The sequence below is a fragment of the Haliotis rufescens genome, unplaced genomic scaffold (assembly GCF_023055435.1).
Source record: "Haliotis rufescens isolate VD_foot unplaced genomic scaffold, xgHalRufe1.0.p SCAF_8, whole genome shotgun sequence".
NCBI classification, from domain to species: Eukaryota; Metazoa; Mollusca; class Gastropoda; order Lepetellida; family Haliotidae; genus Haliotis; species Haliotis rufescens.
The window spans coordinates 23,760,239-23,782,501 of NW_025964372.1; the positions used below are offsets into that span (position 1 = coordinate 23,760,239).

At 41.9% G+C, this 22,263-nt stretch overlaps 1 protein-coding gene across 2 annotated transcripts; it reads left to right on the forward strand.

The window, feature by feature from the left end:
- The first annotated feature begins 1,922 nt into the window (after positions 1-1,922).
- On the forward strand, positions 1,923-17,765 carry LOC124139302 (rhomboid-related protein 2-like). Of its 2 annotated transcripts, none has more exons than XM_046506266.2 (11): positions 1,923-2,049; positions 8,215-8,477; positions 9,415-9,438; positions 10,117-10,278; positions 10,797-10,988; positions 11,590-11,735; positions 13,097-13,209; positions 13,761-13,861; positions 15,388-15,478; positions 15,814-15,909; positions 17,173-17,765. In XM_046506266.2, exons 2-11 carry the CDS (start codon positions 8,328-8,330, stop codon positions 17,328-17,330), a joined length of 1,233 nt encoding a protein of 410 aa, XP_046362222.2. In that variant the 5' UTR covers positions 1,923-2,049; positions 8,215-8,327; the 3' UTR covers positions 17,331-17,765. The 2 variants fall into 2 exon arrangements, with proteins under 2 accessions (XP_046362222.2, XP_046362221.2); XM_046506265.2 differs by having other exon boundaries at positions 1,972-2,145.
- Positions 17,766-22,263: the final 4,498 nt, after the last annotated feature.

Here is a 22,263-nt window from a genome sequence, read left to right on the forward strand (position 1 = left end):
TTATTACCCTGCCTGCTGCTCGGCATTAAAGGGCTAAAACAAGGACTGGTCTGCTTGGGGTCAGTATACTGTCTGCGTGGTGTATCTATGTTACACTGCGGCATGGTACTTCAGTAGGCTAGCACCAGACAACCTGACTACATACACGCACGCACGCGACGTTAAATCCCATGTCACCTCCCTCCCCTTGGCGTGCCAGGATCTGCTGATTGCAGACACGAGCGATGTCTTGTCAGAAACCCACGAGCGAGGGTATGGTGCTGACAAACCTAGAAACATAATAGGGGCGAACCGGGATTCGAACCCACAATCATAGGTTTCTGGCGTGCCCAAGGGACGCAACTCTGCACAGCGAATCGCGGAGCCTCAGACGACTGGGCCACCCGTGCCCTCAACAACAAACAAACAAACAAAGCGAGAGAACATGCCCACTTTAATTACACAGACTATAACCACAAATGCAGTGAGGTGTAGCCCTTAATCACTTATAACAACATTCAGGCTGAGGCCACCGTAAAGTTTAACCAAATTAAAAATTGAATTTCGGTGCTGGATTTTGTCCGCCATGGATATTGCGATTGTCAGCCTTGGTCGTAAACGACCGAGTCCTTCAGCTTTCGCATGCGTTCCCGAAATTGTATTGAATTTTATAACTGTTAGGAATTGAGATGATGATTTAATATACTTTTAAATCTGACGGGTCGATGCTTTAACACCTCACGTATACTAATTGACGTCGTTAACCAGTTACACCATTTCAAATCACCTCAAGGGCGGTCGGGTAGCCCAGTGGTTAAAGCGTTCGCTCGTCACGCTGAAGACCCGGGTTCGAATCCCGACATGGGTACAATGTGTGAAGCCCATTTCTGGTGTCCCCCGCCGTGATTTTGCTGGAATATTGCTAAAAGCGGCGTAAAACCAAACTCACTCACTCACTCACTCAAATCACCTCAGGAAATATATACTGCAATGAAAGCTTGAGTTGGGTGTTACCTATTTGAACAGCAATATTTCCTTTATATTTCGGAATGGCAACTTATTGAAGTAGGATGGCACAACGTGACTATCACTGGTCGCTGACGTTTACCAATTTTGGATGATACTGATTTACCAAGAGTCTTTTACAAAGCGAATGTGGGATTCGAACCCATGGAAAGCGGATCCTCGTACGAAGAGTTGAGTTGAGTTGAGTTGAGTTGAGTTGAAGTGGAGTTGAACGTCGCATTCAAGATAATTGCACTTATATAGCGTGTGTGTGTGTGTGTGTGTGTGTGTGTGTGTGCTTGTACTAGTCCGGACTCATGCCGATTTTATAGTGCTGAGATACCATTACTCCGTTTAACATGAATAACCCACTCAGACACAGCATACTGACTCCAAGCCAACCAGCCCTTGTTTTAACGTCTTTAGGTATGACACGGCCGGGGATCGAACCCCGATCTTCCCCCTCTCCGGGCGGACGCTCGACCACTACACCACGGAGGCGGCCCCCTGGCAGGAATAATAATAATAATAGTCAGCTCTGTCTATAAATCGGATAAAGCGTAATGTTAGTTTGTAGGTTACAAGGCGGCAGGGTGCCTAGTGGTTAAAAGGCCCGTGTTCGATTCCCCACATGGTTGAAGCACATTTCCTGCCGCCACCTAATGGTAAAGGCGGCGTAAAACAATACTCGCTCACTAAATTAATAACAATATGCAAGGTAATGAATTATTGTAGACGTCAACAGATAATTTCGATATAACAAACCGATCTAAAGTTTCCTTTGAGGTCGTCATATCCTTAGTTGATTGAGTGAAAACGGGTGTGGCTTCTGTGTGACTACTGTATGACACATGCATTGTATGTTGTCTGGGAAGCCCTATTACCGCAACCACGGTAACACTACTCCTACCCCGTTATAACGCATCATGCACTATGTATATCGAGTGAATAGACGTCTAAGTCAAGTCAATCTGGCCCAGGTATTGTATAGGCAGGGCGCCTCCCTGTACCCGTACAGCAAGGCTATTCAGCTGTGGCCGTTATTGTGATCACCTCGCCTTACGGGTACGTAAAAACCGCTATAGCTGTCACGTGACTAGGCTTCCTACCCTGCTGTTGGTGTTCGGGTAGACATGATACTGTCAATTATCGGGAACTCAGGTATGACGAACTCTTCTCTTTCGTTTTAATGATCATATTACCATCTACTATTTAGAAAGTGTATGTTAGAGATCGCGAAGAATGTAGTGTCGCTTGAGTATCAAATAGTTGCATCTGATTAATCATTACCTCGCAAGGATATCTATGTGTGACAACAGGCTTTGATTTCTTGAATGATATACGCAACATGTATCAGAACCGCAGGGATCTGGTATGAGTTTATAATCTATCCACACATGCCTATATATGTCATCAATATTTTTATTTGTAAGCAAGTTTAGATTTCCCGAATGATATACACTGCAGGTGGGCCTATTTTTTTTATTCATGTTGAAAGTTGTGACGGCAGGGTTAGATTTCTTGAACGATATACACGTTGATTAAAGGTTTTCGTTTCGTCTGAAAACTGGTCCGATTTATGACATTTGAAAACATGCCTATATTTTTTTATGGTTAAAGTTGTGACAGCAGGGTTAGATTTCTCAGTGATATACACGTTGATTAAAGGTTTTCGTTTCGTCTGAAAACTGGTCCGATTTATGACCTTTGAAAACATGCCTATATTTTTTTATGGTTAAAGTTGTGACAGCAGGGTTAGATTTCTCAATGATATACACGTTGATTAAAGGTTTTCGTTTCGTCTCAAATCTGGTCCGATTTATGACCTTTGAAAACATGCCTATATTTTTTTATGGTTAAAGTTGTGACAGCAGGGTTAGATTTCTCAAGGATATACACGTTGATTAAAGGTTTTCGTTTCGTCTCAAATCTGGTCCAATTTGATACCTCTGAAAACATGCCTATACTTTTGTTTACAAAGTTGTGACAGCAGGATTTGATTTTCTCAATGAAATACACTTCCAACTGACAAATAGTGGTGCAATGAATGGATGTCATTTTGCACATCGTGACTTGTTTAGCGTAAGAGGCATTGTTTGTCAATTCATATCGGAATTTGTATACAGATAACAACAACAACAACAACAACAACGTGTAGACCTTTGTTTTGCTGTCAGCAGAAATTAATATGGCGTCAGTTAGGAGGACAACGCGACGTTTTATTATTCCACGCCAACCTTGAATCCGGAATTTGTTAATCCGGACAGTTTCTCGTTGACAATCGTCGGATTAAACATTTTCCGGTATAACGAATCGTTGTTATGGGTAATGTCACTTTGTATACACGTAAACGTTCCCAGAGGTAAACGTCCAGTGTAGGGTGTTTCCGGATAAACGAGGTCCTGATTAATGCGGTTTCACTGTGTAATCAAGTACAGCGAAACACCGTTAATCCTGCAGTAATTGGAAAGTGGTATGTCCGTTTTAGCGGTGTCGTGACTAACTAGGTCTCACCGTATTGGTATTTCCACTTGGTTATGTATTTCTTTAACATGCGATGGTAAATCTAAAGTCACAGTGTTGTAGAAATTATAATTTTGAGAAAGTTCCCACAGCATACAAAAATCTGAACAAACCCAAAGCAGCCATTATAAGCAATCAAAGACTGTATAGTGGGAGCTTCTTTCAAGCATGTTTGACACACATTGTGTTATTTTTGTGACATGTTTAATCGTTTGTTCTTGTATACAGCCTTGTGTAGAAGGGTGCGTTTCGGCAACTATCGTTTAGTAACCGTGAATGTTGTTCAGTTGTTCATACTGTTGTAACAGGTCTTTACTGTTAGTGAACGCGATCACCTTTAAAGTTTGAATGTATGATTGTTTAAATGTTTAAATGTTGACCCGCGTTTTAAGAGTTATACATATACGTGTAGTTAAAGGGGAAGTGTACACGCAAAAATCACTTTCTTTCTTTTTCTAAACAAAACGCAATTTTAGAATTAGTTAGTATCTGTGTTTGAAAATATACACTCATTTTTTTCACAGTGAAAGTAGGAAGCTCACAATAGTGTTAAAATGATATGCCGTTATGAGGCCTTCGTTTTACGAGCGAAATAGGCCTGAGTTATCCCCCTTAGATTATGACGTAATTGGTGCCAATTCAACTGGGTCCCTGTCTATTCTCAACGCAAAAGATATCAAGGACCAGTTTGCGGTAAAACAACATGGTCTACGACACACTCCGGCGCAGTGGTGACTCAGCATAACACAATTCTGGCTGGCATCTGAGACGCTAGAATCACAAAACTGTACCTACACCACGTGAAGCGGCTCTAACAAAGCATGATGACGTCATAATGTTTATCAATTGGCACCAATGACGTCATATTGCAAGGGGCATAAGCCATGGTGTTTTTGTTATGGAAATAGAACACTTGGTAAATGTGAAAAATATAAATCGTTTTAATGCAAAAAATATGTTAATTAAATATGATGTTTTTATATTTTTGTCTATGACACTTGTTTGTTAACACTTTTAATGTGGAAAAAGTACAAGAAAAATTGGTTCATTTCCGTGTGAACTTGCCCTTTAAATGAGTATATTACGTAATACATATGTCGACGCACATATTCTATCACCCCATGAGAAAACACAACAAAGCCAGCCCTTACATCAATGCAGCCATGGTTGTCCATACCGACCATGTTAAACACGCCTTACACTGAAGTTCCGCACCTACCTGTACAATATGCTTACATTAACCGAGGCGTGACGAAACGAAATATACTATTTATAATCGGCAATGTTGTTTTGTTAGTCGAGGTAAGGTCGTGGCCGAGATCCCTGTATGAATAGGCACACATCAAATCGTGACACACCCAGTTTACAGTGCTGACAGAACGGGCTCGATATAATAAAAGGATAAGGGTGGGATCCATCTCAGATCTAGGATACAGCGGTATGGCGCACACACGAAGTTGTGATGTATTTAGAACGGGGATGGCTCGACCATAACGGAAATATTTCATAAGATTGATGGCTCCTGGTCAATGTAAATATTGTTTTGGACCTTAATTCACACATGTTGTTGTTTTAACGCCGCTCCCAGCTCTTTTACAGCTATATGGCGGCGGCCTGTAAATATTCGAGTCTGGAGCAGACAATCCAGTGATTGATATTATGAGTAAGGCACCACACCGTCGGGGTGCGATGAGACGCAACCAACCACGTTGTAAGAGGCGACTAACGGAATCGGGTAGTCAGGCTCACTGTCTTGGTTGATGCATGTCATCGTTTCCCAATTACGTGGATCAATGTACATGACGTCAATAACTGGCTTGTCTGGTCCAGACTCGATTTTTTACAGACCGCCGTCATATATGTGGAATATTGCTGAATGCGACGTTAAACAACAAACAAACAAACCACGTCAGCGAACATGGCCACCTGATCCATGTTGCTATCCCCGACAAGCACAGGTTGTTGGTGACCTCTTCTAACCCCCGGCCCCCACTGGTACCCCTCATTCACGAAGCTATTTTAGTGTTGAGAGTGTGTTATCTCCAATACTACAACACATATGGGGTAATGTTAACACACATATGATAGCACACATATGGGGTAATGATACCACACACATGATACCACACATATGAGGTAATGCTAACACACATATGATAGTACACATATGGGGTAATGATACTACACACATGGTACCACACATATGGGGTAATGCTAACACACATATGACAGTACACATATGGGGTAATGCTAACACACATATGATAGTATACATATGGGGTAATGCTAACACACATTTGATTGTACACATATGGGGTAATGCTAACACACATATGATAGTACACATATGGGGTAATGCTAACACACATATGATAGTACACATATGGGGTAATGTTAACACACATTTGATTGTACACATATGGGGTAATGCTAACACACATATGATAGTACACATATGGGGTAATGCTAACACACATATGATAGTTCACATATGGGGTAATGCTAACACACATATGATAGTTCACATATGGGGTAATGCTAACACACATATGATACTAGACACATGGGGTAATGACACCACACATATGATACCACACATATGGGGTTATGTTAACACACATATGATAGTACACATATGGGGTAATGCTAACACACATATGATACCATACACATGGGGTAATGATACCACACATATGATAGTACACATATGGGGTAATGCTAACACACATATGCTAGTTCATACAGGGTAATGTTAATACACATATGATAGGACACATATGGGGTAATGCTAACACACATATGATTGTACACATATGGGGTAATGCTAGCACACACATGATAGTACACATATGGGGTAATGATACCACACATATGATAGCACACATACGGGGCAATGCTAACACACATATGATAGTACACATATGATAGCACACATATGGGGTAATGCTAGCACACACATGATAGTACACATATGGGGTAATGCTAGCACACATATGATACCACACATATGATAGTACACATATGATAGTACACATATGATAGCACACATATGATAGCACACATATGATAGTACACTTATGATACCACACACATGATAGTACACATATGGGGTAATGCCAACACACACATGATAGTACACATATGGGGTAATGCTAACACACATATGATAGTACACATATGGGGCAATGCTAACACACATATGATAGTACACATATGGGGTAATGCTAACACACATATGATAGTACACATATGGGGCAATGCTAACACACATATGATAGTACACATATGGGGTAATGCTAACACACATATGATAGTACACATATGGGGCAATGCTAACACACATATGATAGTACACATATGATAGTACACATATGATAGCACACATATGATAGCACACATATGATACCACACACATGATAGTACACATATGATAGCACACATATGGGGTAATGCTAGCACACACATGATAGTACACATATGGGGTAATGCTAACACACATATGATAGTACACATATGGGGCAATGCTAACACACACATGATAGTACACATATGGGGTAATGCTAGCACACACATGATAGTACACATATGGGGTAATGCTAGCACACACATGATAGCACACAAATGGGGTAATGCTAACACACATATGATAGTACACATATGGGGTAATGCTAACACACACATGATAGTACACATATGGGGTAATGCTAACACACACATGATAGTACACATATGGGGTAATGCTAACACACATATGATAGTACACATATGGGGCAATGCTAACACACATATGATAGTACACATATGATAGCACACATATGGGGTAATGCTAGCACACACATGATAGTACACATATGGGGTAATGCTAACACACATATGATAGTATACATATGGGGTAATGCTAACACACATATGATACCACACATATGGGGTAATGCTAACACACATATGATAGTATACATATGAGGTAATGCTAACACACATATGAAAGTACACATATGGGGCAATGCTAGTACACATATGATAGTACACATATGGGGTAATGCTAACACACATATGATATCACACACATGGGGTAATGATACCACACACATGATACCACACATATGGGGAAATGCTAGCACACATATGATAGTACACATATGGGGTAATGCTAACACACATATGATAGTACACATATGGGGTAATGCTACCACACATATTGAACCACACATATGATACCACACATATGATAGCACACATATGGGGTAATGTTAATACACATATGATAGTACACATATGGGGCAATGCTAACACACATGTAATAGTACACATACGATACCACACATATGGGGTAATGCTAGCACACATGATACCACACATATGGGGTAATGCTAGTACACATATGATACCACACATATGGGGTAATGCTAACACACATATGATACCACACATATGGGGTAATGCTAACACACATATGATACCACACATATGGGGTAATGCTAACACACATATGCTAGTACACATATGGGGAAATGCTAACACACATATGCAGTAGTGATAGCAGTGATATGAACTCTTTGAAAGAGATATACTGACATGTTTTACACTATTTGTGTAATAACGAAAAACTATTATCTAGAAGACTTCATGGAAAATGAACACTCGACCAACTTGAACCACGTGATTCACAACTGGAACCTCTCAAGATGATTTCACTTTGTTTTACAGATTTCCATTCTATGAGGAATTGAGAAAGGACCAACATAAGTTGTGGCCAACTAAGGACACTCACTTAATTGATAAGTGATTTTCATCATATCGTCATAACTCTCTAAGCAACCATGTACAGTGGCGGTCGGTTGAATCTCGGGTGGCAGAGTGACCGCGTCCACCGAGCCGGGTACTCCACCCGCTCCAGCAGGGCGAGCAGAGCCAGCACATACACAGAGGGGCCTACAGACCCCGTCCTACTCAGAAGGACCCTGGAAGAGGTAAGATTCTAACAGTAGCAATATGCGGTGACGTTGTCCCTTCCGTACACAATGGTTCAGTGGTTCCGTCTCACGTTGTAACCGACCCGTGACGATCCAGGGTAGAATAGGCCTTTAGCAACCTATACTGGTCATAAGAGACGACTATGCTTGTCGTAACGGGATCGGATGGTCAGACTCGCTGACTTGGTTGATGCATGTCATCATATCCCAATTGCGTGGATCGATGCTCATGATATCGATCACTGGATAATCTGGTCCAGACTCGATTATTTACAGACCAAAGTCATATAGATGGAATATTGCTGAGTGCGGTGTTAAACAACAAACAAAGATTTTCAACCATTCAGACTATCAATATCACATTTGATTATCCTTAAAATCCGAGGGCATGGTTGACAGTGATCAAAGAAGACCCGTGGCTTCGACTTACCCGACACTGAGCCTCAGTTTGTCAGTACCCTACCGTGCTGATGGCATCACTGATTTGCAGAGATCATTCCCATAATTGTCCCCACTAATTTGTCTTTGAAGCCCAATGGAATCCGTTTCGACACATAATCGAGGATGGTGATTCTCTGTCGTTGACGTTGTATATTTCGCCTGAGTGGTAAAAATGGACCTTCGCCTTTCCATCCACATCAAACTACCCCGACAAGAAAGAACTGATGTACCTTTCAAAGCAGCGTTGAAACTCAAATCCCCAAAGTTTATAATGTGATTCAAACCAGTTTCTTTTTCAAACACGTCTGGAATAAATGTTAGAATTGTTGACTTAAGTGAATTATTTCTCCACGCTGTATCTTCAGTCTAGTCATCAGCGTTTTCACAAGAAATACAATTACATGTTAAACGTTTGAAGGATTATTAAATAAAGCGTACTTTGTGTATATACTGAGATCTAAATTACTACAAGAACTGTCGATTTTCATTTCAGCACTTCAGACCACTCTTTCAAGGGGTGAGTATGAAGCTTTTACATCTCATCTGTAAATAATCTTGTAAAAGGAGGAGGCAGTAATTTACAGCAGTATGTAAGACCCGTGAAGATCTGGGGTACAACAGGTCTTCAGCAACCCATCCTTGCCGTAAAAGGCGACTATGCTTGTCGTAAGAGGCGACTAACGGAATAAGATGGTCAGGCTCGCTGACTTGGCTGATGCATGTCATCGTATCCCAATTGGTGGATCGATGTTCATGATGTGAATCACTGTATTGTCTGGTCCAGACTCGATTATCTACGACCGCCGTCATATAGCTGAAATATTGCTGAGTGTGGCGTTATACAACAAACAAACATCAGTATGTACAGCGGACACCCGTGAATCCGGACTTTGATAGGCTCTGGGACTTAGCAGACTGTGTATCATCTAACCCCAGTGACGTGGAGTGGTGATCATGTTATCAGTCACCGGTTTACCTGGTCCAGACTCGATTGTTTACAGGCTGCTGTGATATAGCTGCACTATTACTGACTGTGGCGTTAAACAACATTCAGTGACGTATATTGACCAGTATTGTGGTATGAAATATATAGGCGCTGTACCTATTTATACCTACAACATTCGTCACATGAATTATAATTCGATAAGATAACGTGTAAATAAAACGTTTACTTACAGTACAACTGTTATTGTAGTTCGTATACGGCGGTGAGCAGATTACCAACAATGAGTTGCGACAACATCTTCTGGACGACACCTACAGACGCCTCCTACCACGTGACAAGTTGTATGCCGTTATGGATCTCGTCGACTACAACCCCAGCAAATCCATCAGCTACGTGGCCTTCGTCAGACTTGTGAGTAACTCCTCGAGAATACAAATCCTCAATGACTGACGCCGGTCAGGCTCATCACTTTGGTATATACACCATATACATTTAACAAAAGAGCAGTATCGACTCTTGAAACGAATGATGCAATTTAGTTTTGTTTCTGGCATGTTGAAATTATTTGTTTTTTGCATGTGGAAATGTAATCTTGTTTCTGACATACTGAAATTTAGCCTTGTTCCTGGCATGTTCAAATCAAGTCTTTTTCTTGGCATGCTAAAATTTAGTCTTGTTCCTGGCACGTGAAATGTTGTTTTGTTTAAGGCAGGCTGAAATTTAGTCTTGTTCCTGGCATGCTGAAATTTAGTCTTGTTCTTGGCATTCTGTAATTAAGTCTTGTTCCTACTTTCTGAAATTAAGTCTTGTTCTTTGCATGCTGATTTTTAGTCTTGCTCTTGGCATGCTGAAATTTAGTCTTGTTCCTCGCATGATGAAAGTAGTGGTGACCTCTGACTGAAAGATACCTTTACACATTCTGTTTCTAGGTAACGGGAGAGGAAGCAGATGGGGACAGATTAGATAACTCCGACGACGGCGCCAGCGAGGACCTCAACGACGTGAGCATATTGTACGACGTCTGCCGCAACACCACGGATCCACAGGACCTTTTGGAGTTTTCTTCTGGATTCTCCTGGCTCCCCCCACCTTTCTTCATCTTGCTGATCACTGTAGCGCAGGTGGGTGATGCATTCATTTCTTCATATGCAGTGAGCACCTTGCCGATAGAGCAGGGCATGCTTACCCTTTTTGCGATAACCCTTCTTCTTCTTCTTCTTCTGCTTCTTCTTCTTCTTCTCCCGCGTCTTCTTCTGCTTTTTCTCCTGCTTCTTCTTCTTCGTCCTCTGCTTCTTCTTCTTCTTCCCCTTTTGCTTCTCCTTCTTTTTCTTCTTCCTCTTCTGCTTCTTCTTCTGGGGGCGGTCGGGTAGCCTAGTGGTTAAAGCGTTAGCTCGTCACGACGAAAACCCGGGTTCGATTCCCGACATGGGTACAATGTGTGAAGCCCACACTGGTGTCCCCCGCCGTGATATTGCTGGAATATATTGCTAAAAGCGGCGTAAAACCATACTCACTCACTCAGGTAATGTGGACGAAAAGGATGTGCTGTCCTGTGATCGAAACGGTAATTTTGAACCCAGAACATTACCTAGCAGTGTAAAGAATAGAGAGATCTATGTGTATTGATATAGCCAAGACCCGCTTTGACATGACTCGTACATTTCTTAGAGCGGCGTCACACACAACACATTAACTGTAGCGCAGAACGTTCATCCTCCGCAGATTATCGTCTACGCTGTCTACGCAAGTGAGCAGACGACGCCAGTGACGGCCATGGACGGCGTCCCCATCGACAGCCCCCTCATCTACAACCCCGCCCGCAGATACGAAGTGTGGAGGTTCATCAGCTACACCTTCCTACACCAGGGGTAAGCTCAGGTTTAATGGCTGTTCTTGAGTAGCATTAATTAAAATATGAGAGATGCATTGAACTGTATGTTATGAAATGCTTCCAGATGACGAGGGCGGTGGGGTAGTCTGATGGTTAAAGCATCGTTTTGTAATTGCAAAGGCCCATAAATCACACGAGTGAGTGAGTATGGTTTTACGCCGCTGTTAGCAATATTCCAGCAATATCACGTCGGGCTTCACACATTGTACCCATGTCTGGAATCGAACCCGGGTCGTCGGCGTGACGAACGAACGCTTTAACCACTAGGCTACCCGACCGCCCCTCGTAAATCACACGAAGTGTCCATACTCGACCATCATGTCCATAAGAATTCAGTCATGTTCATAAGTTACAACATTCAGAGGCTTTGTTCTGTTCTCATTGACTAAACTCTCCTTCTGTCCCATCCCATCTTCCCGAGTCAATGGAGTTAACTGACTGTAAAAGTCCAGTTTCCACCCTTGCCGAACTAGGCTGGAATTCCTGGGCTCGATCGTAGCGCCACCAGTGGCTATTACGAGTTATGTACCTTCTATGCCTGGGTTATTGACCAATCAGGTTCCACCTCTCGCATCCCTTGCATTTGCTTTAAACAAAATGGCGGCGCCCAGTCAAGACGATCTATATTGTGATAAAATGGGTTTTACATCGCGAAGTGCTTCAAATCATGTGAGCACCTTGATTAAAAACATGAAAAAGATTTGTGTTGACAACGAGTTGGCGGTGCTCATGTTTTGCAAATCCTGCAATCGACCCAAATCTGCAACACAGTTTACGAACAGGATTTCGATTTCGTTGCGCAATTTTGATTGGACTATGCATAGACTCGTTAGTCCAGCCAAAATGTAACTCAATAATACCAGCCTAGTTCGGCAAGGGCAGAAACTGGACTTTTACAGTCAGTTAACTCTCTTGCCTCGGGCGGAAACTGGACTTTTACAGTCAGTTAACTCTCTTGCCTCGGGCGGAAACTGGACTTTTACTGTCAGTTAACACTCTTGCCTCGGGCGGAAACTAGACTTTTACTGTCAGTTAACTCTCTTGTCTCGGGAAGATGGTCCCATCCAATTTAACAAAGTTGTCGATTAAGAAAAGAAATGTTCGAGATTCATTCCTAAGGGTGCCAAAATTCCCTGGGGTGCACAAAAGTTTTGATTCAGAGCTAAAACGGTAAACTCTCTGTTGGTTTGTATACCGACCGTCCGAGCCGTGATGGCTAAAGGGGGCAATGCCAAACACACATGCAGATCGACACAGACCACAGCTGCAAAGTTAATGGATTCCTTGTGCGTGCCAGAAACCTATGATCGTGATTATCGAGTCTGTTTTGTTTGCCAGATACGTGGATCTTCTGTTAACCGTCATACTTCAAATCCTCATCTGTTTCCCGTTGGAGATCGTCTTCTCGTTCTGGAGAATCGCCATACTGTACATCATCGGCGTCATGTCAGGTGGGTGTGCTTGTTTCAGTAACACGAGGTGACAAAATGGGGATCTGGTGGGCACAAAATGGAGATTAGGTGGGAATAAAAAGGGGATTCCAGTCTAATTCTGGTCGTCATAATAAATACAATGAGGCTTTGTCTCTGTGGAATTCAGGTAACCATAGAAACCCGTGAAGATCCGGGTTACAATAGGTCATCAGTTACCCATTAGGCTACATGCTTGTCGCGAGGCGACTAACGGAATCGGATGGTCAGGATCGACTGCTTCGTTTCCCAATTGCGTGGATCGATGCTCAGGAAGTGAATCAACTGGATTGTCTGGTCAAGAATCTTATTAACAGACCACCGTTTATAGCTGGAACATTACTGAGTGTGGCGTTAACAACAAACAAACAAACAAACCATACACCATTGTTTGTGTTTAGATCCAAATTGTTGTTTTAACTTGAATCAAAATTGCTAGGACTGCACTTTCGGCCGGAGCCTAATTTCTTTTTAATTGTATTTGATATGTTTTGCTGTGTTTGCTTCTTATCCTTTCTGCGTGCGTGTTCCAGGTTCATTGCTGCACTCCATCAGTGACCATAAGACGTCATTGGTCGGAGGCAGTGGGGGCACATACTGCATCTTAGCTGCTCACTTTGGGGCAATGATATACGTAAGTACGACTCCTCTCAGAAATGTTTCCATATGTCCTACTCAGACATTCCTGCTTTCAGTCTTCTTTAGATTTTCGGTATTCCACACATTATTGTATGTGTGTTCATTTCGTTGTTGTTTAACGCCGCACTCAGCAATATTCCAACTATAAACGGTGGTCTATAAATAAGAGTCTTGACCAGACAATCCAGTTGTTCACTTCCTGAGCATCGATCCACGCAATTGGGAAACGAAGCAGTCGATCCTGACCATCCGATTCCGTTAGTCGCCTCGCGACAAACATGTAGCCTAATGGGTTACTGATGACCTATTGTAACCCGGATCTGTACATAATCGAACCCGTCATGATCCGGGGTAGAACAGGTCACCAGCAACCCATGCTTGCTGTAAAAGGCGACTAACGGGATCGGGTGGTCAGGCTCGCTGACTTGGTTGACGCATGTCATCGTATCCTTATTGCGTGGACCGACGCTCATGATGTCAATCACTGGATTGTCTGGTCCAGACTCGATTATTTACAGACCACCGTCATATAGTTGGAATATTGTTGAGTGCGGCGTTAAACAACAAACAAACAAAACGAATCTGGACCAGACAATCAATCCAGTGATGAATAGTGTGACGAAATATCCACACTATCGGGGTACGATGACCCTCTATCAACCAAGTCAGCCTCTTACGAACAGCATAGGTTGCTTGGGACCAATTCTAACCCGCAATCCCCTTTGGATTGATAAGTGCTAGAGACACTGCTAATAATCATCTTTCACAACAGGATATCATTGAATAAAAGTGTGCATGTAAATCACAACGAACCATAGACGCCGGTACATATATATTGTTCCACAGAAATAGAACATATGTTAACTTTTAGCAACAAGACATAATGCCAGCCCCACATTCATGTCTTGACAATTGATTTACACACAAAGTCTTGTAACATCCCTTCTATTCCTATTGGCCCTGACCCGTGAAGATTCCGGGGTAGAATAGGTCTTCAGCAACCAATGCTTGCCGTAAAAGGTGACTACGCTTGTCGTAAAAGGCGACTAACGGGATCGGGTGGTCAGGCTCGTTGACTTGGTTGATGCATGTCATCGATCCCAATTACGTAGATCGATGCTCATGATGTCAATCACTGGATTGTCTTGTCCAGAGTCGATTATTTACAGACCGCCGCCATATACCTGGAATATTGCTGAGTGCGGCGTTAAACAACCAACCAACCAACCTATTTGACCTATTTTAGATGGAGGTGGCGGACAGCTTTCTTGTTAATAAAAAAAAGCTTTCGCTTATCACGTTAATAGTCCCGATTTTGATTCCCTGCAAAGAAGCAATGAGTGCAGCCCTTCGTTAATGTCCAACCGACCCCTTCAAGCCTTGATACAGCTGTAATATTGATGGGGAGTGACCCAAGAGCTGCGATTATCCTAACTAACATTTTAAACACGCTGGACTGTTAAGGCTGTTTGTGCAACGATGCCCTGTTGTTCAAATTGTACTTCTTCTTCTTAACTACAGAATTGGAAGGAGCTGAAGAAGGCCGATGACAGCCCCATGAAGAGGATATTTTGTCACCCTCTTTTTCGGATGGTGGTCATTGTCCTACTGGGTATGCAGACTTCATGTCCGTTCTGTAGCACTACTAGATCATGTTATGTGAAACAGTATACATCGTGTTAATACAGGGGGATGGCCAGCGGTTGGGGGGTTTCTTTAAGAACACATTACGCTACATATTGTCAGGAAAATTGTATGCCACAAACATTGCATTGTTGCAATGTTGCAATGTGTGTTTCGTAAATTATATTTTGGCCTATAGTGTTACTTAAAATAATATCTGGTTTTGCATCAATTGTAGCCCCTCTCTCCTCCAACGGTGTTGAAATTGTAATATAACTGCGGCATGACACAACATTCACTGATCCCAGTTTGTATGTATTTCAGGGATCATACAGATCAGCCTTGCGTTGTACAGGAGATTCTTCGCTGATGACATCGTCAACATGGGGATAGGCCACTTCGGAGGAGGAATTCTCGCGGGTCGGTCCATAAACAGCATAATATATTTAGTACTTTTCCGTAAGGGGCCGTACATTTGCTGTATCCCGTACACACCTGGGCCCACTTGCACAAAGCGATCTTAGTGCTAAGATGATCTTAACTCCCATTTACATAGGCTTACGATAGTCTTAGAGCTAAGGTTGTTTTGTGCAAGTGTGCTCACGAGCCGTCTGTTCATGTTTGATGTTCAGTTTGTTGGGTGGTTCCCCCATTGCAAGACAAGTCTTAACCGATCGCCATACATGCAGAATAAGGTTATATCGAAGATGGATATAACGTACTAATTAGAACTATGTACTGACTTCTTTACGATATGTTTTCACATAAACGTGAGTAACAAAGTCTGAATAACGAATTATTGTCTGTCGATCTATTTGTTCACCTTAAATACAGACACAAGGCATAAGGTGCACAGCACACGTTAATGACAAAACTCAACTTATAATCATGAACACAATTTCCTCAAATTCAACCAATAGTGTATGCCATCTTGTTATTTATTGCGATGTCAGGGAAATTAAATAGTATCTTGTGTCGACCGAGTCGTTTTGGGCTGTGGCAAATTTCAATACGACAAAACGACTCTTAATAATAATTGCTCTAGATTTCCTGATTACCCATTGGATGATTTCATAAACGTTAACTTGTGGTTTTAATGTTCAAATCTACCACGTGTGGTTCTATTTTAGAACTCGAGTTCATAAATACTCATTTGATTATTTCTCCTGTCATATGGAGGTGTCACATGAATACTATTTGATCAAACCCCATTTCCCATGTCATGTGGAGGTGCGATGTGTATATCATTTAATTAAATCCATTTCCTATATCATTTGGAGGTGATATGTGAATATCATTTGATTGAATCTCATTTCTCATGTCATATGTAGGTGAGATGTGAATATCATTTGTTTAAATCCATTTCCTATGTCATGTGGAGGTGATATGTGAATATCATTTGATTGAATCTCATTTCCCTTTCATGTGGAGGTGCGATGTGAATATAATTTTGATTAAACCCTATTTCCCGTGTCATATGTAGGTGCGATGTGAATGCCATTTTATTTAATCCAATTGCCCATGCCATGTCAAGATGCAATATGAATATCATTTGATTGAATCTCATTTCCCATGTCATGTGGAGGTACGATGTGAAGACCATTGAATTAAATCCCATTTACCTAAGTCCTGTGTGACTACGAGATCCCATTGATTTATACCCATTTCAAATATCCTGTGCAGGTGCGATGCTCTGTGAAGCTTTCCTGAAAGATCGCCACAGGTACCCGTGGTACACCAACGCCGGTAGAATGAACCTCTTCATGTTCCTGATCTTCGCTGGGGCCTGTGCTGTCTTCAACTGCTTATATCTAGGGTATCCTGCAGGGGATTACAGTTAGAACATCAACCAGTGTGTGTCGAGCAAAGGCTGTGATAGATTGCTACGTCACAGTTGAAACAGACTGGATGAGTATCTGGGACCAGGTAAATACAGCTCTCAACAAGACATGGAAACAATGATGCTTTGCCGAAAGCGTTACCCTGAATACCGAGAAGGAGAAGATTATTGGAGTACGTTTCTTCCTATGATTTCAAAGGACTATACAGTAGTATAGTTATCGTGCATTCGTTAACTGGTGGTTGTTTCGCTTTAAACTAGGATACCGCAAATTCTCTAATAGAAGCTCGTATCGATTTGAGTCCGGATCCAAGACTGCTGTGAAATGAAATATAGACAAGCTTCAAATAATAACTCGGCCCATATCGTATCTTAGATACCCAACTTATCGTGGATGGAGTTTTCCTTAACGACAGGGAATGTGCCAGGACATGTGGAAGAAGTGATGCTGTTTTGGAGGCAATGAAGATCTCACACACACACACACACACCCACCCACATACCCAAATCCCCCCCCCCCCCCCCCACCCCACCCCACCCCCACCCCCCCACCCACCCACCCCCCAACCCCACCCCCCCCCACACACACGTGGTCTTGGTGCCATACACCTTTGCACATATTCTGTCAGTTGAAATGTATTAACACGGCTTAAAGATTGTTATTTATGTAAATACAAAGAGATTATGTCTCGCACTTGTGTCATGTATAATGTGATGTAATGCACTTGGGCTTAAAAGATGAGATGCTGTTTTTTTTTTTAGCTTAGTAGTACTCTGATGTCACACGCCATGGACGCAACAGCAACTTTTGGGTTTGAGTAAGTGGGTGAGTGAGTTGGGTCTTCCGCCGTTTTGAAGAGAACTGCAGTTCTCTCATGGCATTTTGGTTTTGCATATGCATCACGATGTGATATCGGCCAAAAGTGTATTTTCATTTTTGTTTCATGTCTCCATACTCTCCTGTCTTATTTATTTGCAGGAGTTATTTAAAAAACAAATTGTATAGTTATGGCATTCTAGTTAATTGAGGGCCATATTTGTTTTGAGGGAATAAAACAGTTGTATTTAGTATGTGTTAGTTTTGACTCTGGTTAGGTGGATAGTTTTTGTCACTCTAAATCTTTGTGCATAATTGTCAGGGTAACTATAAGCAGTGTGGATACCCTTCCAAACATTGTCAGCGTTATTTCAGGCAGTTTGGATACCCTCCCAATAATTGTCGGGGTAATTTCAGGCAGTTTGGATACCCTCCCAATAATTGTCGGGGTAATTTCAGGCAGTTTGGATACCCTTCAAATAATTGTCGGGGTAATTTCAGGTAGTTTGGATACCCTCCTAAAATTGTCTCGGTAATTTCAGGCAGTTTGGATACCCTTCGAATAATTGTCAGCATAATTTCAGGCAGTTTGGATACCCTTCCAAACATTGTCAGGGTAATTTCAGGCAGTATGGATACCCTCCCAATAATTGTCGGGGTAATTACAGGCATTTTGGATACCCTCCCAATAATTGTCGGGGTAATTTCAGGCAGTCTGGATACCCTCCCAATAATTGTCGGGGTAATTTCAGGCAGTTTGGATACCCTTCCAATAATTGTCGGGGTAATTTCAGGCAGTTTGGATACCCTTCCAATAATTGTCAGGGTAATTTCAGGCAGTTTGGATACCCTCCTAAAATTGTCGGGGTAATTTCAGCCAGTTTGGATACCCTTCGAATAATTGTCAGCATAATTTCAGGCAGTTTGGATACCCTTCCAAACATTGTCAGGGTAATTTCAGGCAGTATGGATACCCTCCCAATAATTGTCTGGGTAATTTCAGGCAGTATGGATACCCTCCCAATAATTGTCGGGGTAATTTCAGGTAGTCTGGATACCCTCCCAATAATTGTTGGGGTAATTTCAGGCAGTCTGGATACCCTCCCAATAATTGTCGGGGTAATTTCAGGCAGTTTGGATACCCTTCCAATAATTGTCAGGGTAATTTCAGGTAGTTTGGATACCCTCCTAAAATTGTCGGGGTAATTTCAGGCAGTTTGGATACCCTTCGAATAATTGTCAGCATAATTTCAGGCAGTTTGGATACCCTTCCAAACATTGTCAGGGTAATTTCAGGCAGTATGGATACCCTCCCAATAATTGTCGGGGTAATTTCAGGCAGTATGGATACCCTCCCAATAATTGTCGAGGTAATTTCAGGCAGTCTGGATACCCTCCCAATAATTGTTGGGGTAATTTCAGACAGTTTGGATACCCTTCCAATTATTGTCAAGGTAATTTCAAGCAGTCTGGATACCCTTCCAATAACTGTCATGGTAATTTTAGGCAGTTTGGATACCCTTCCAATAATTGTCAGGGTAATTTCAGGCAGTTTGGATACCCTTCCAATTATTGTCAAGGTAATTTCAGGCAGTCTTGATACCCTTCCAATAACTGTCATGGTAATTTCAGGCAGTATGGATACCCTTCCAAACATTGTCGGGGTAATTTCAGGCAGTTTGGATACCCTTCCAATAATTGTCAGGGTAATTTCAGGCAGTATGGATACCCACCAAATAATTGTCATGGTAATTTCAGGCAGTATGGATACCCTCCCAATAATTGTCAGGGTAATTTCAGGAAGTATGGATACTAATACGAAATTTGATGATCAAAACCCCCAAAGCAGATGACAATAAAACCGATCGCCCAAACGCATTACGGCAACGGCCATGGTAATCCGATGCACGTGAGTCCCGTGCAATACTAAAATTGTAAAATCCACCCAGATCGGATAACATTCATTCGTTATTGAATTGCTACCACATGCCAAGAAAAAATAAGCGACACCAAGCCCTTGGCTTTATAGATGAGATGCTGCTTTTTTCAGCTTAGTAGTACTCTGATGTCACACGCCATGGTTTTAAAGTGGCAACAGCAACTTTTGGGTTTGAGTAAGTGGGTGAGTGAGTTGGGTCTTCCGCCGTTTTGAAGAGAACTGCAGTTCTCTCATGGCGTTTTGGTTTTGCATATGCATCACGATGTGATATCGGCCAAAAGTGTATTTTCATTTTTGTTTTATGTCTCTCTACTCTCATGCCTTATTTATTTGCAGGAGTTATTTAAAAAACAAATTGTATAGTTATGGCATTCTAGTTAATTGAGGGCCATATTTGTTTTGAGGGAATAAAACAGTTGTATTTAGTAGGTGTTAGTTTTGACTCTGGTTAGGTGGATAGTTTTTGTCACTCTAAATCTTTGTGCATAATTGTCAGGGTAACTATAAGCAGTGTGGATACCCTTCCAAACATTGTCAGCGTTATTTCAGGCAGTTTGGATACCCTCCCAATAATTGTCGGGGTAATTTCAGGCAGTTTGGATACCCTTCAAATAATTGTCGGGGTAATTTCAGGCAGTTTGGATACCCTTCCAAACATTGTCAGCGTTATTTCAGACAGGTTGGATACCCTCCCAATAATTGTCGGGGTAATTTCAGGCAGTTTGGATACCCTTCAAATAATTGTCGGGGTAGTTTCAGGCAGTTTGGATACCCTTCAAATAATTGTCGGGGTAATTTCAGGCAGTTTGGATACCCTCCCAATAATTGTCAGGGTAAGAAAAAATAAGCGACACCAAGCCCTTGGCTTTATAGATGAGATGCTGCTTTTTTCAGCTTAGTAGTACTCTGATGTCACACGCCATGGTTTTAAAGTGGCAACAGCAACTTTTGGGTTTGAGTAAGTGGGTGAGTGAGTTGGGTCTTCCGCCGTTTTGAAGAGAACTGCAGTTCTCTCATGGCGTTTTGGTTTTGCATATGCATCACGATGTGATATCGGCCAAAAGTGTATTTTCATTTTTGTTTTATGTCTCTCTACTCTCATGCCTTATTTATTTGCAGGAGTTATTTAAAAAACAAATTGTATAGTTATGGCATTCTAGTTAATTGAGGGCCATATTTGTTTTGAGGGAATAAAACAGTTGTATTTAGTAGGTGTTAGTTTTGACTCTGGTTAGGTGGATAGTTTTTGTCACTCTAAATCTTTGTGCATAATTGTCAGGGTAACTATAAGCAGTGTGGATACCCTTCCAAACATTGTCAGCGTTATTTCAGGCAGTTTGGATACCCTCCCAATAATTGTCGGGGTAATTTCAGGCAGTTTGGATACCCTTCAAATAATTGTCGGGGTAATTTCAGGCAGTTTGGATACCCTTCCAAACATTGTCAGCGTTATTTCAGACAGGTTGGATACCCTCCCAATAATTGTCGGGGTAATTTCAGGCAGTTTGGATACCCTTCAAATAATTGTCGGGGTAGTTTCAGGCAGTTTGGATACCCTTCAAATAATTGTCGGGGTAATTTCAGGCAGTTTGGATACCCTCCCAATAATTGTCAGGGTAATTTCAGGCAGTTTGGATACCCTCCCAATAATTGTCGGGGTAATTTCAGGCAGTTTGGATACCCTTCCAATAATTGTCAGCGTTATTTCAGACAGGTTGGATACCCTCCCAATAATTGTCGGGGTAATTTCAGGCAGTTTGGATACCCTTCAAATAATTGTCGGGGTAGTTTCAGGCAGTTTGGATACCCTTCAAATAATTGTCGGGGTAATTTCAGGCAGTTTGGATACCCTCCCAATAATTGTCAGGGTAATTTCAGGCAGTTTGGATACCCTCCCAATAATTGTCGGGGTAATTTCAGGCAGTTTGGATACCCTTCCAAACATTGTCAGGGTAATTTCAGGGAGTATGGATACCCACCTAATAATTGTCGGGATAATTTCAGGCAGTTTGGATACCCTTCCAATAATGGTCAGGGTAATTTCAGGCAGTATGGATACCCACCAAATAATTGTCATGGTAATTTCAGGCAGTATGGATACCCTCCCAATAATTGTCGGGGTAATTTCAGGAAGTATGGATACTAATATGAAATTTGATGATCAAAACCCCCAAAGCA